The following is a 14,773-nucleotide window of genomic DNA, read 5'->3' on the forward strand; positions in this document are numbered from 1 at the left end:
CAGATGACACAACAGCAGAAGAGACTACAGTGAAAGTGGGACTGAGCTTCTACCAATTATTCCGTTTGACTGTTCTTACTACAGGTAAGTCACTACATCGGCACGCTCGTAAATCTACCTGGCTGGCAGCAAGGTAGAACACACTCCTGGTATTCTGTGTGTTCAATCTGGCAAACCAAGACATCATAAAAAGAAAAATAGCACAGGTGTGATGACAGATTGAAACATAACAAAATCCCAACCAGAAACACAAACAAGTACTGCGTACTGCAGGCCAGGTCTTAACAGATGTACTGTATCTAGGTGACTTTTTTAAAATTCACTACATTGATGAAGTTACATATTTAGACCGAATTAGATGTGTTCCCAAAATGAACTCTTCTTGGCCACTAGACTTCCATTGTCTAGTATAGCAGACCGGTAACTGTACCAATAGAGAACAGTCCCAGTCTTGTGCTTCTCACCCCAAGCCCACTAGAAAGAGACAAAGTTCTACAGTGACCATACTGTATATATGTAGCCACTGAGGTTAGGTAGTGTTTGTCTCACATTTGGCTACTTTTACTTCTGTCTATTCTCTCTCTGCTAGAGATTTATGAGGATGTGAGGTGGCTACTCTGTCAGGGGATGGTTGATATTTTGAGGCAAGAGTTGCAGGAGCAAGAGAAAAACATAGGCTGGAGAATATAAACTCAACTAAACAGTGTTGTGTGCAAACACCAATTGGTCATGACTCATGATGCAAATCATGCAACCTACTTCATCTAGCAGACCAGCATTGGGTTCAGCGGACTTAAAACATGATACCTGATAAGCCATCAGTGCAAACAATTCATTCTTTTGAGATCTGAGGATATGTGAAACTTGCATTTCTCCTGGGGTGTAAATCAAAAGCTGTGGCCACTACTCTGAAGGCCATACTGAGACAGCCTAATTAAATGGCCTCAGCTCTGGTGTCTCTCACCCTCCAGCACCCTGCTATCAGCCTCTCCACAAACGCTACAGCTAAAAATACATCTGGTATCAAGGCAAACAAAGACTGACAGAAAGGCTTGCCAGAGAGCTGCAATGATTCCACATGATTATAACCTACAGTACCTACAGTCCGACATGCAGAACTGACATCAGGTTATACAGAAGAATGGGGTAGGAAGGCAACACCATGAAGAATGGGGTAGGAAGGCAACACCATGAAGAATGGGGTAGGAAGGCAACATCATGAAGAATGGGGTAGGAAGGCAACATCATGAAGAATGGGGTAGGAAGGCAACACCATGAAGAATGGGGTAGGAAGGCAACATCATGAAGAATGGGGTAGGAAGGCAACATCATGAAGAATGGGGTAGGAAGGCAACATCATGAAGAATGGGGTAGGAAGGCAACATCATGAAGAATGGGGTAGGAAGACAACATCATGAAGAATGGGGTAGGAAGGCAACATCATGAAGAATGGGGTAGGAAGGCAACATCATGAAGAATGGGGTAGGAAGGCAACACCATGAAGAATGGGGTAGGAAGGCAACACCATGAAGAATGGGGTAGGAAGGCAACATCATGAAGAATGGGGTAGGAAGACAACATCATGAAGAATGGGGTAGGAAGGCAACATCATGAAGAATGGGGTAGGAAGGCAACATCATGAAGAATGGGGTAGGAAGACAACATCATGAAGAATGGGGTAGGAAGGCAACATCATGAAGAATGGGGTAGGAAGGCAACATCATGAAGAATGGGGTAGGAAGGCAACACCATGAAGAATGGGGTAGGAAGGCAACATCATGAAGAATGGGGTAGGAAGGCAACATCATGAAGAATGGGGTAGGAAGGCAACACCATGAAGAATGGAGTAGGAAGGCAACACCATGAAGAATGGGGTAGGAAGGCAACATCATGAAGAATGGGGTAGGAAGGCAACACCATGAAGAATGGGGTAGGAAGGCAACATCATGAAGAATGGGGTAGGAAGGCAACATCATGAAGAATGGGGTAGGAAGGCAACATCATGAAGAATGGGGTAGGAAGGCAACATCATGAAGGATGGGGTAGGAAGGCAACACCATGTCCCAAGAATCGTATCCCATTCAATCACATCAGCTTTTTGGGGATGATAGCTTATTCTTCCGATTGTAGTTCAATATCTCAAAAGAACTCAAGGACGCAAGAACTGATCCAGTTCACCAGGCTGACAACACGACAGCTCCAAGTATTTCTGAAGCTTACGGTGTAAATGATCAGGAAATGTCAAATCAGAAGCAGATATTTTCTACTATTGTCATTCAAAGGGCGCTTTGAATAAGTTAGTAACTGTAAAAACAGCAACACAAGTTTTACTGTAAAAACAGCAAAACAGAAAGGTTTAACAGTGGCTTGGCTTTCAGAATCATAAAACAAAATCTTAGCTTAATACAGAAGCTTAGCTTAAGAAAAGGTACTAGGCGTAACCTTAAGTTTCAGATACTGTTCTCACATGGAACAGGACCTATTTAACCGTTTCCCAAGCCACTTGAGTGCATGGTTTCTGTGCGCTAAACTCACATGCGGCGTATCTCGCGCTGGTTCAACACAGCATTCTCCACGAAATAGGGCAGCATCTTCATCACAGCCTCCTGAGGTGACTCTACAACCAGATGCATCCTGTTGACCCGAGCAAATCAGCAACTCTGTCCACTATTGAGCTACCTCTCCAGCAGCTCAGAATAATCAGTAATGGAGTGTAATAGGAGAGTCGATACAATGTGCCCGGTCTCATCCCGCACTTCTGAGTGTCAGACAGTTCAAGCTGAGGAGTCTGCACTCATTGGTGTTGATCAGTGCATACGCGCTGCCTATTCATATGTCAATCCCTCTGTCCGCCTTCGCTTCTTCCATCTGCGTGTGGGTAGAGTTATAAGGAAAAGCTTTGTCAGACTCCTGCCTGGAGGGAGTTGCTGCAGTCTCCACCCGTTGCCTGAGAGGGTTGTGCTTGCCGACACACACACACACACACACACACACACACACACACACACACACACACACACACACACACACACACACACACACACACACACACACACACACACACACACACACACACACACACACACACACACACACACACACACACACACACACACACACACACACACACACACACACACACACACACACACACACACACACACACACACACACACACACACACACACACACACACACACACACACACACACACACACACACACACACACACACACACACACACCAAATCTGATGCGGACACCCAACATTGTCCTACTTTTCAGATTTAAGTACTGAGAGGTTCCCAAGAAACATGTCCAGACCCAGGATCTTGCAATGCTTTATCCAACAGACACAAGCGCTACAGAACAGTAAAGAATGCCCCTTTCTCTCCTTTAGCCTGGCACCACAAGCAACACCCACTTTCTAAACTGTAAAAGACAAATAGGAAACAAGGAGGGCACAAACCCTTCAAATGGGATATCTTGATCTTTTAGTGTGGACTTTAGAGCTGCATTCCAACGCAAGAATCAACTGACTCCCAGGCAGCATTACCAGGCAGCTTCCCACATGGGCCAAGCATGACTGGAGCGGATTGGATGAACTGGCAATGGGTTCTCTCTCCAAATCTCATTACTGTCAGGCTTTAGGGGAGGGATTCCCTTGCTGGTGCTTTCATACAAGTGGCCAGTGGTGCCTTTCACTCACTCCAGTCTGCCCTACACTGAACACAATCATGTGTGACATTGACAGAAGGTGCAATGACAATATAGGGAGAATTTTTTTCTAAACACCCCTGTCTGATGGAGTAGCCTTACAACAACAGTCATTGTTCTTTATAGTGGTAAATTCTACGATTCAGTGAACTCAGGGAAAGAATGTAACATAATCATGTGAAGGCTAACTTAAAGACTTGCTTAAAGGTTACATCACAAATGGGTCCCTGTTACAGTGCAAGGTATGCCTAAGTGGACAATAGTCTGTTATAGACCCCCATCACCCCACTTTCTTGTCTCTCTTGCATTGGGAGAATTTGCCGACTGTTAAGTCAATGGCTCTGTGACAAGGTAGATAACACAAGACCATCCTAACTTGCCATTGTCAACAGGATGAAATGGTCACTAGCTTACAATAATAATATCATTGTGATATGATTTGGCTTGCTACAGGTAGCCCCTCTATACAGTAAGACCAGATTCAGGAGAAGGGAGGTTGGTTTACAGCTCAGACATTTAACTATCATACATCACCACGTTCTTAGATTAAAATCAGTTTTGTAAGCCAGCGGTTATAGGGCAGAGAGTAGCGGGCGTCATCTTAGCCACTGCTCTGAGTCACCAGGTGTATGAGAGAGGTTACACAAACATCACTACAAAGACGCTACACAGAGGCAGTCACCAGGCTAGTTTATTATTACGCTTTCGCTGTGATCTGCACACACTATAGCACAATGGAAGAGAAGCAGCTTCTTGTGGCTGGCTGTTGCATAATGTTGCCACTTTCTCACTGACTCCGTTGAAAAAAGCAGGGGGAGGGTTAAGCAGTGCACACTGACTGTACATGGAGTGTTAGGGGCGGGGGCAGCAGCACAGGATACAAATGACATCAGCATGTTCTAAAGAAAGTGATAAACTACAGGCCCAGTTCTACTCCAGTTCCTTTGTATCTTATGCAATTCAATTTCTACTGGTCTACACACAAGCACACCACTGATCAACGGCGTCAACTTTGGGAGTGCCTGAGGGCTTGGGCACCCACTGAAAAAAGAATAAGGCAAATAGCACCCACTGAGATTAAGGCTGAAGATCCCCTCCCCCTGGTCATTTTGTCACGTAGGCACACACCTTTACGGTGTTCACAGAACAGGTATTCAAATGCTAAAACGGTGGCTTTGTTCCAGTGACCGCACGGTTCATTCACACTCCGTCTCCTGCAGCAACACAACACTAACACAGTCAGCGGATCGGCCCGTCTGTAAAGAGCCATGAGTCGGGAGGGGAGGGGAGGGCAGCAACACCGCCGGCCAATCTCCACACTGACTTGAGACTTGACAAACAGAGCCATCTCAGCAAAAATATCCCAAAACAATGTCCGGGGAACAGAGGCGGGGTGGCTGGGGGGCGGGGCGGGGGGCACCCACTGCCGTTATAGGAACCTGCCGCCCCTGCCACTGATCCATACAACCATGCACGCCATGATTTTCCTGATGATCATTGGCAGTTCTGAAGTGTGCATTTTGAGTAAACAAGTATGCGTTGCAAAAGGTCATTCACAGTGATACCCCTACATGAGTGCTTCTTGGACCCCCTCTATCATTTTAAAACTCTCTACAAGCAAAGCCTGCAGCATTGATATGGGCATGCCCACCCACACACATGCACATAGCAAGAACACGCACACACGCACATAGGGATACAGTGCAAACGCACCCCTCTGCAATGAGGCTGCATTCATATAGCTGTCAATCTAATCTAAATGTATAGTATATACACAACTGGAACAATCAGCACCTATCAAAATAAAATAAAAATACAACACACCCATGTGAAGTGAGGGGCGCTCATATCATCATACAACACATGGTGTAAATTCTCCATTCATTGTCAATGGGACAATGTTTGTGTAGGACCTAAATAGCCGATTTGCTCGCTCTTATCATCGCACATCATCATGACGTAACATGTCGATTTGCTCAGACACATATGACGTAAATTCTCCAATCATTGTCAATGGCATTTAAAATTTGTGTTAGGACAAAAATCTCTATAGCTATATATGAGGGATAAATTAACAACTAATGATACATGTTACAACGGCTTTGCTCAACCTCACGAAACTGGAGCAATATAGGGGCAAGAGAGGCCCTTACTAATAATGCATAGATCTTTACTGCATCCATGCAAAGCACATTGGTTAGATAAACTGAAATCTTTGAAAGCTTTGACTGCATTTTATTTCAAGGTCACGACAATACTTTTAGCCCGGGTCATCTGCTTTCTCATAGCACCCTCTACTCCTGAAACTGTGTGAAGCCTTTTATCAAGTCCAGATGATAACACTCAGCAACTGATCGTAATGACTTTCAGGCCAATTACGGGAAAATAATTGAAACTAGGCTCTCTTAATACATGCGAGTGAAAACAAAGTAGAATGTTAGCACAATTTCCAGACTGCTTTTATGTGTTCCACTTCCAAGTGCTACACAACATTCTTGTTAGAGGAATAACTGATAGCTGATATCAGTTATAGCTGATAATCCTAACCACGTCAAATTGACCATAATCAATATCTACCTATGCCACCTAACCACTTTCTGTGATGAAGATTGCTGCTAGTTACCAGTATTACATTGCCATCTTTGATACCACAGGCTGGCCAGTTCCTCCTGTATTTGTTGTTATCCACAGTAGGGATAACAGGAAGCTGTGACCTGTTTTCAAGCATCCTGTTTTCAGCAGCGACAGAAAGACTATAATGTCAGATCCACACAAAAGACATGGGGACAAAAGGTTCTAAGGAGAGACTTTCTCTGTCATACAGCCTGCACCATAAGCAATTATTATTTGACGCTAATGAAGCAGTAAAGGGCTGCAGTGTTGTTGTCCCAAATTGTTGAACATTTGTTGCAATGATCTGAAATAAACAGAGGAACAAATATCTATTTCTTCAGAACAATGCTCCTACATTTTAGAGCACTGTAAGGAAATGCTGTTTCTCACGTTATTGAGGGATTAAAAAAACACTAATGAAAACCGAAGATCGCCAATGATTCATTCACACAAACAATATTCATGCCATATAAGAGACATACAAAGTGCAAAACAACGTGTGCTGACAGTACAAACATCTCTAGAATGCAATCATATTTTTTGAGGTTTCATATTTTAAATTAAAATCTACATAATTTTGGTAATTTTTAATGTTGTTTTTTTTGTGGCTTTCGCCTTTATTTTATATTTTTTTATGGAGGGATAGACAGTAGGCTGACAGGAAATGGGGAGAGAGAGATGGGGGGTGACATGCAGTAAAGGCCGTCGGGATCGGGAGTCGAACCCGCGGCACACTGCCAGACTGGATTACCAGCCAAGGTGCCTGGACGGCTGAGCCACGGCCCAGGCCAGACTTTAACTTTTAGGCCACAACTCAAAAGAGCGCAGATCCTAGATATAAAAACGTAGATGCCTCATTGGCCTCTGCAGTTCATTGGAGCGATGTATCGTATAGTATCGTATAGAATAATTTGGAAGCCAGTCATAGCCAATTGGAATGGAATGAATCGGCTAAAATGAATGATACATCTTGCTCACATGACTCCAGAGAGAATGTGTGAGTTTTGTAGTAGTAGCAAAAAGTTTATTTGGAAGAAAAAAATCTTGTCAGGCGGAAATCGGCGTGGCCTATCTGGTGAGTTGCATCCTGATTCCTGATCCAAGGAAAAAAGATTTTGATTGTACGAGTACGACCTACAGTTCAAGAGTTATAGGCCAAAACATTTGCAAAAGATTTGGTCGAGATTCTTCCTTGGCCTTCTGGGAGTGTGCATGCATGGTTTCACAGGTGCTAGAGATGAGCTGTTCACAGACAGACAGACGGACGGACAGGAGTAGAAACATAATCCCTTGCCTAGGCCACTGGTTCTCAATGTGGGGTCTGTGAACCACCAGGGGCCTAAATGGACCTTTAGGAGTCTGTACACTTGAGTTATATTAACACAATTGTATAGTAGTATAGTATATTTGGAGTGTCTGAGATAGAAAATAAATAAAAACAAATCCAATGAAAGCCCATGGCCTAATACAAATCAAACTGGGGGTCCTTGTAATTAAAAAGGTTGAAAATCACTGTACTAGTTCAGAGTTAGACATGCCACCGTCTGTCTATGGGACTGCAAATGCAACTTCAAGAAAATCCTAATCTTACAAAGTAAATGTAAATGTCTGGATATCGGTCTGCTATTCACGTAAAATAAATTAGGCATAAACAGTTTTTTTTATGTGCTTGTTTGATTGGATTCTGTCAACAGCAATAGTACTTGCCTATTATCCGACGTAATTTTGTGATTATGAAACTTAAGGGAAAAGGCTTAGTTAAAATTACCTCAGATTTATTCGCCGTTCATCATCACTCCCCAAATCCTGAAATACAGATAAGAGGGAAACATATCACATATTTATAATAAACTTAAAATACAAGAGAATATAGTTGAAAGAGAATCTATTCCTCGTAGTATTTTTTATACTTATTTTCCATTATAATTATGTTACTACAATTCTGTGGAACAAGTCTCACCAACCTACTGCTTGTGACAAAAACAATCCTTATTGATTCTTTGAAAAAAAAACAAACAGGGGTCAATCTTATCCTATAATCCGCAGAGTGGAAAGTCAGTCGGGTCAATATGGCGTACCCTGAACATTAATATCATGTCAGGCATGAACTCCTTATTTGGGCATACCCTACACAGAACTCCATATATGGACATAAAGGGGAAACGGACAAACAGACGCGTACAACAGGTATTGCAATCCGAACTTGCATCGTTCCCGACTTGTGGTCCCAGTCTGTGTCCTCAGTATTCACAAAAATCACTATTTCACTGAAACTTTATTGTTGAAAACAAAGTAGTAACAAAAAACACCTGGGAGCACACATGCACGTGAACTGAGCTCCTGACGATCCCCACATGCATGCCCGGGCGCATTCCTCACAAGTGTATGACACGTTAGCGTTTACACCGGATGTGATTTAGAAAGTAATATCTTATCTTCATTTCACTATTGTCACTTCACTATTAAAGCCAATAAGGACACTTGGATTTACACTGTGAGCATTTATAAACAGATATTTGATTAAGTTGTCCCATAACTCATTTACCACCAACACCCCCATCTGGTGTCTGAATTGTGTACTCCAGGACCGCCACACTGAATTTGTATTGGAGACACCCATAGTTATAAAGGATAGAGGGCGGACTGCCCCGCCACCTGCTATTCATTTTCACGGAAGTTGCTCAGCACCCGGAACAACGGTCTACTTCCGATTTTTTTTTATTTGGGCACCATAATTTCGCACCCAAAATGCGGAAGAGCTCAATGTAATACCCCAGCTGCACAGGGTTTCCTTGTGCTAAATGCACGGGCCCGCCTGCAGTCCCAGCTCTGACCAGTAGGGCCAAGCGCTTCAATGTTGGCAGCCCTTCTGGGGGCTTGGAGACACCTTTAGTTTGAAAGCCATTTCACTCGGAAATCAAACTTCACCCAAAACATACATGTTGTAACTGGGGATCATATCGTTTACAGAAATGAGACGCAAATCAAGCTTCTATTCTGTTATTAAATCATTACAAAAACTTTGACAAAAAAAAAAGCTTGTTTTGATCGTAAAAGAATGCGAGTTATTACGATTCTAAAAATCACGTTCCCATAGACAGCATAAGCTAGCAGAATTTTCAGGGTTTTTTTTTTTTTTTTTTTTTTTTTTAATCGCACTGGAACCGGGTGTTACGAGTGCGTAGAGAACACAACTGTGAACCGTAATCAATTTATATTAAAGTAGGCGTCAAAAGGCGATCTCGGTGGGGAGGGCGTTTGGACCAGGAGCCGTCAAAAGGCAAACTCTGCGGTAAAAGAGTTAAACACGGAGTCACGGACACCTATAACAATTCTCTTCTTTTTCCAACCATATTCTCTTAATTTTTCATTCATCATAAGATAATGTGATACAAATTAAACTCCTTGCATTTAAGCCATCACAGGGTGAGTAAATGATAGACATGTCATTTTGGGGTTGAAGTACTCTGTTAAGCCGAGTGGCTAGACACAGCCTGTAGTAGGCTCTCCTATTACCTAATCATAAATTATATTATTAGAACATAATTAACACATGAATATTAATTAAATGATTGCGCCACTGCCAGTGTTTTTCAGTGAATACCCTTATTTTGAAGGCCCACGGGACCCGAGACGTGAACCGGATGTAAACAAACACTGTGTGTAGTTTCTTTCGCCCGGGAAATAAATGTTTTAACCGAGATCGGTTCATTAATTATGGGCGGTTGAATAAGGCTTGTTTTGACCAAAAACACAATCTATATAAAAAAAATGTGTAAATCTGTTTACATTGAGGCAGTACTACACAGGAGACTTTGAAACCTGGAGGTTACATTGGTGCCGGTGATCCGGAACTCGTATCACAAGTAAGACGCGTGAATGCGGGAAGCAAACGCAGCTGTTGTGGCAGTCTGACACACACAGAGCTTTTTTTTCCCCCCTCTTAATTTTTTTTCTTTTATTTTTCTTTATTATTATTATTATTATTATTTTTTTTTAAACACACACACACACACACACACACACACAGACATGATCTGCTGGGTCTCATAGTAAATGCTCACTGCGTTCACAATCACTGCGTTCGCAACCACAGATGGATTCATTCTATTGGGACAGTGATGTGTTAACGTTAGCCTAAAGGGCATCAGGCTATGTTATGGGATGTGAATGCTAAAGTAAACCAAAGCATCACCTATTTTAAGATGATAATATACAGATAATATTTCCTATATTGGGTGGTTCCGCAAACTTATTAAATGCTTATCTTACATGTTCACACAGGAAAACATAAGTTAGGGAAAAGAAATGCCTATACCTAAATAAATTGATGACTAAAAGATCATGATTGGTGACTCTGTCACAAGTGTAGCCAGTCTTTTTTTCTCTCATTTTGCTTTGTTCAACTAACAAACTACAACTGAAATTCCAGCCATGATTTAGTAGCATAGAAACCCTGACAATAGCAGTAAGATAGAAGAGAAATATGAGAATGTCACCTTTAGTAGGGTGGACTGATAAAAATAGGTATCTGTTTGCATAGAAGAGCAATGCAGTCTGAAATACAGAGGCCTCTGTATCATATTATAAGAGCCATGTACCTTCACAATGCAATAATCTCACAAAGATCAACAGTCTCCTAAACCGATCATTACCTATATTGTTTTTTTCCCCCTATATTGTTTTTTCCACCAGTTCCTTCCTACAGTAGCTGCACCCCTCCACCCCTAATAAGATGATGACATCATAGCTGCAGCAGCCTCCTGTGAGGCTGGGCATTTCCACCTCAGGAGGTGCTGGACCACAATAACTACATGTACGGACAGTGAATTATTAGAGCACTAGCCAGTGAAAGCTTGTCAAACTTAACTGGCTGAAAAGATCATTATCATTATACAGATGTGTCTTAAATTGCTACACCAGGGGTCCTCAACTGGCGGACCGCGGTCCACGACCGGACCGCGGACCACCTCTCTGTGGACCATGGGGTCTGTGGGGGGGGGGGGGGGTAGTGAATCAGTGAATCATATGAAATGTCCAGTACCTCCCCAGTGTCCACCAAGTGCCTCCCCAGTGCCTGCCCAGTGCCTCCCCAGTGCCCCCCTGAGTGCCTCCCCAGTGTCCCCTGAGTGCCTCCCCAGTGTCCCCCTGAGTGCCTCCCCAGTGTCTCCCCAGTGTCCCCCAGAGTGTCCCCCCAGTGCCTCCCCCTCCCCAGTGCCTCCCCAGTGTCTCCGCAGTGTCTCCCCAGTGCCTCCCCAGTGTCTCCCCAGTGTCTGCCTAGTGCCTCCCCAGTGTCTGCCCAGTGCCTCCCCAGTACCTCCCAAGGGGCCTGACTGCCTCCCCAGTGTCCCCCTGAGTGCCTCCCCAGTGTCCCCCTGAATGCCTCCCCAGTGTCCCCCCACTGCCTCCCCAGTCTCCCCAGTGTCCCCCAGTGTCTCTCCAGTGCCTCCCCAGTGTCCGCCCAGTGCCTCCCCAGTGTCCCCCCAGTGCCTCCCCATGCAGTGCCTCCCCAGTGCCTCCCCAGTGTCCCCCCCAGTGCCTCCCCAGTGTCTCCCATAGCAATACAAGAGCAATAATACAAATTAATCTTATTAATACAATTAATTAATTAATTGATCAAATGAATTAATTAATGAATGAATCAAAATGTTCGCCGCGCGGCCCGCGTCGCGCTCATGGGACCGGACCTTAGTCTTTTTCAAAAAATATTAGTGGACCTTCAGCATTTCTAGTTGAGGACCCCTGTGCTACACTATCACAGCCAACTCAAGGTTGGCTGTGATAGTGACTGAGCCGACTTGGGGACCCAACACAAGGACAACACAAGAGATGGTCACGGCCACACAGCCAACTCAAGGTACGGCCTCGGAGCCGACTTGGGGACCCAACGCAGCTCCTCCAAGGAAAACAAACAAATGAACGGAGCTGAACGTGAATCCCCCCCCACCGCCCACCCATTTTTTTCCCTCACTGTATATGTTTCTTTTCCCTTTTTACCTCCTTTATGATGAATTCCTGTTCTGTCCTTTGTCTATATAGAAGTGTCTATTTGTACGTCTCTAAATGTTTTTGATGAATTGAACATTGTGGACCCTATTGGAAACAAGTGTAATGCTTAATTGGGTCGTCCACTCACAGTTAACAGCCTTTGTATTGAGTTTGTGCTTGAAATGTACTGTAATTCTGCAAACTGTTAATACATTTTTCAATCAATCAATCAGAATGCAAATCAGTGTTGTTTAGATACGTCTAGTTCAGTGTAACAAAAACGATTCGCACCTGTGGTTTAAAAGAAATCTACTACTGCTCAAAAATCTTATTTATCAGTGGAGCCAGTCATACAGGCTGGATTGAAGTTATCTTGTTTTTAGCTAGGACTTGGCTCCCCCAACTGGTGAGCAGATGGAACAAAACAGTGTGATAAGATTTTGATAAGAGTCTTACTGGAACATAACTGCAGTTGAAAACACCAATGTCGAAATATTGGTTTATGCCAGCGGTTCAATGATACATAATAAGTATTATTGTGAGCGACCATTCACCGACACATCCTCTTGCCAATTGGTTTATAATTTGGAATATGAGCTGACTCTTTCCACATGACTGTTCTCCAGTCTGTATAAATAACAGACATCCCTTTCCTTGTTAGTGATCAAAGCAGAAGACCATAAGAAAATGGAAATCTAATCTCGGTCACTGCCATCCTTTTACCTAAAACACAGCTTGATAATAATTCTGCATATTATCCATGATATATGGATATTACCCTAAATGGATGATGACCAAATGAATGGACTGCTAACCTGACCATATATATAGCCTACTGTAGGGATAACATGTTATGGGGAAAAACGATTGCTATGCTTATGATGTTGTGGAATGTCACTTATGTCAGTCAGTCGATCAGGTACATCCTAAAGCTAGCTACAGTAAGCAGCTACACTTTAATGCATTTTTGCTATCCTAACTAAGCTCCATGCGACCTCTTGGTCCCTAGCCAAAGTAAAGAGATACAACGTGTAACAACGTTAAATGCATACCTCCTGCGGGTTCCTACGAATGGCAGCTATGTTGGTGTGTGTGTGTGTGTGTGTGTGTGTGTGTGTGTGTGTGTGTAGACTGTAGGCAGTAGACTGTGGAGGACAGCAATCTACAGTACATGTTTTACTACAAATTAATTAAAACGTTATGTAGCTAGCTATAGCATGATGCGCTGGCTGAACATGCTAGCTTAGCTTCATTCAGCGGGCCTGTCGACTAGCACCATTCCCAGTCATCCTCCGTGTTTCCACAAACGCTTTTCCATTCTTGAGCCTCTCTAAACCCACCACGTCCATCTTACCTCTCCCGCGGCCGTAGTGGTGGTGCTGGCGGTGGATGCGGCGCTGGGGGTCGGCGAACGCTGCAGAGTCACCAGCGCCATGGTTGGAAGTCGAGGATGCACTGGCCGCTGCTAGTGGGCTAACGGATGATGGATGAGAGAGCAGGGTTATTCCGGGAGAGGCAGAACTATCAGCGAAGGAAGTTGTGCCTTTTAAAATCCCTCATCTTTCATGTCTATATCTGACAACCAAGCGATGCGATATGTGTAATATATTGCATCTGCTATTAGCCGTTTGCAAATGTGCCCCACCGAAACCTTTATTGGTTGATTATTATTCATAACAGCTGGACAACAATGAACATGCAAATGTGGTGATTATAGTTACCAGATGGCGTCGTATTATAATAACAATGTAGGGCATTCGATAATAATATGATGGCGAACTTTAAACAATTTCTAAGATAATTCAATTAATTTGTGAATTAATAAACATACGTCATCATCACACCGACCATGCACCACCACCGATTTTCAGAAAACCTTGATCATTAATGTTTTACATTATTGTGCAAGAACATCATGATGCCTGATAGGGATGGCATCTCATTCTCAACACCATCTTATGATAGACGTAGACTGGTAGACACCTAAGTGAGCCTGGGACCGAGGCTAGGTAGACACTAGACATTAACAAACTACATTTACTTGAGTTAGTTGAGTAGGCTTACATTACTGTTACTGTGAATATACTTAATAATATACTTGTAATTGAGGACTAGACTAGAATGTCTGTACTACAACATATTGGAACATCTCTTAAAATCTTTTCAATACAGAAATATTCTAAAAAAGAAAATGTATTTGTAAACTTTGAATAATTAGACAGGGCAAAGAATTTAAAAAGCAAGTTTGCAAGTAATTTAACTCAAGTAGCCTACACATTATGATCGGAGCAACTTTCACTTTCACCCGATGCTCTTCAGGAAATAGCCGAATAGCATAGATTCCTAGAAGGCTCTGTAGCCTACTGAGGGCAATCTGAGAATCCCATCGTCAAATATTCGGAAAAACAGCGGCCCCTGTTGTTCCTCAACAGTCTGTCTTGAGAGACTAACTGAGG

The 14,773-nt window shown here is 43.2% G+C and overlaps 1 protein-coding gene across 5 annotated transcripts in view; it reads right to left on the minus strand.

Annotated features, from left to right (window-relative positions):
• Positions 1–14,720, minus strand: part of ssh1a (slingshot protein phosphatase 1a) — a 35,350-nt gene extending 20,630 nt beyond the window's left edge. For 2 of the 5 annotated variants that reach the window (XM_079517210.1, XM_079517208.1), the window contains exons 1-2: positions 13,672–13,822; positions 8,098–8,135 (exon numbers count right to left, since the gene is read on the minus strand). In XM_079517210.1, the coding sequence (XP_079373336.1) occupies positions 8,098–8,135; positions 13,672–13,752 (119 nt within the window). In that variant the 5' untranslated portion in view covers positions 13,753–13,822. Of the gene's footprint in view, positions 1–2,535; positions 2,674–8,097; positions 8,136–13,671; positions 13,823–14,591 lie in introns of those variants that run through there. The other 3 variants (XM_079517209.1, XM_079517212.1, XM_079517211.1) reach the window with 3 other exon arrangements.
• Positions 14,721–14,773: the final 53 nt, after the last annotated feature.

Source organism: Electrona antarctica, assembly GCF_951216825.1.
Source record: "Electrona antarctica genome assembly, chromosome: 12".
Taxonomy (NCBI): Eukaryota; Metazoa; Chordata; class Actinopteri; order Myctophiformes; family Myctophidae; genus Electrona; species Electrona antarctica.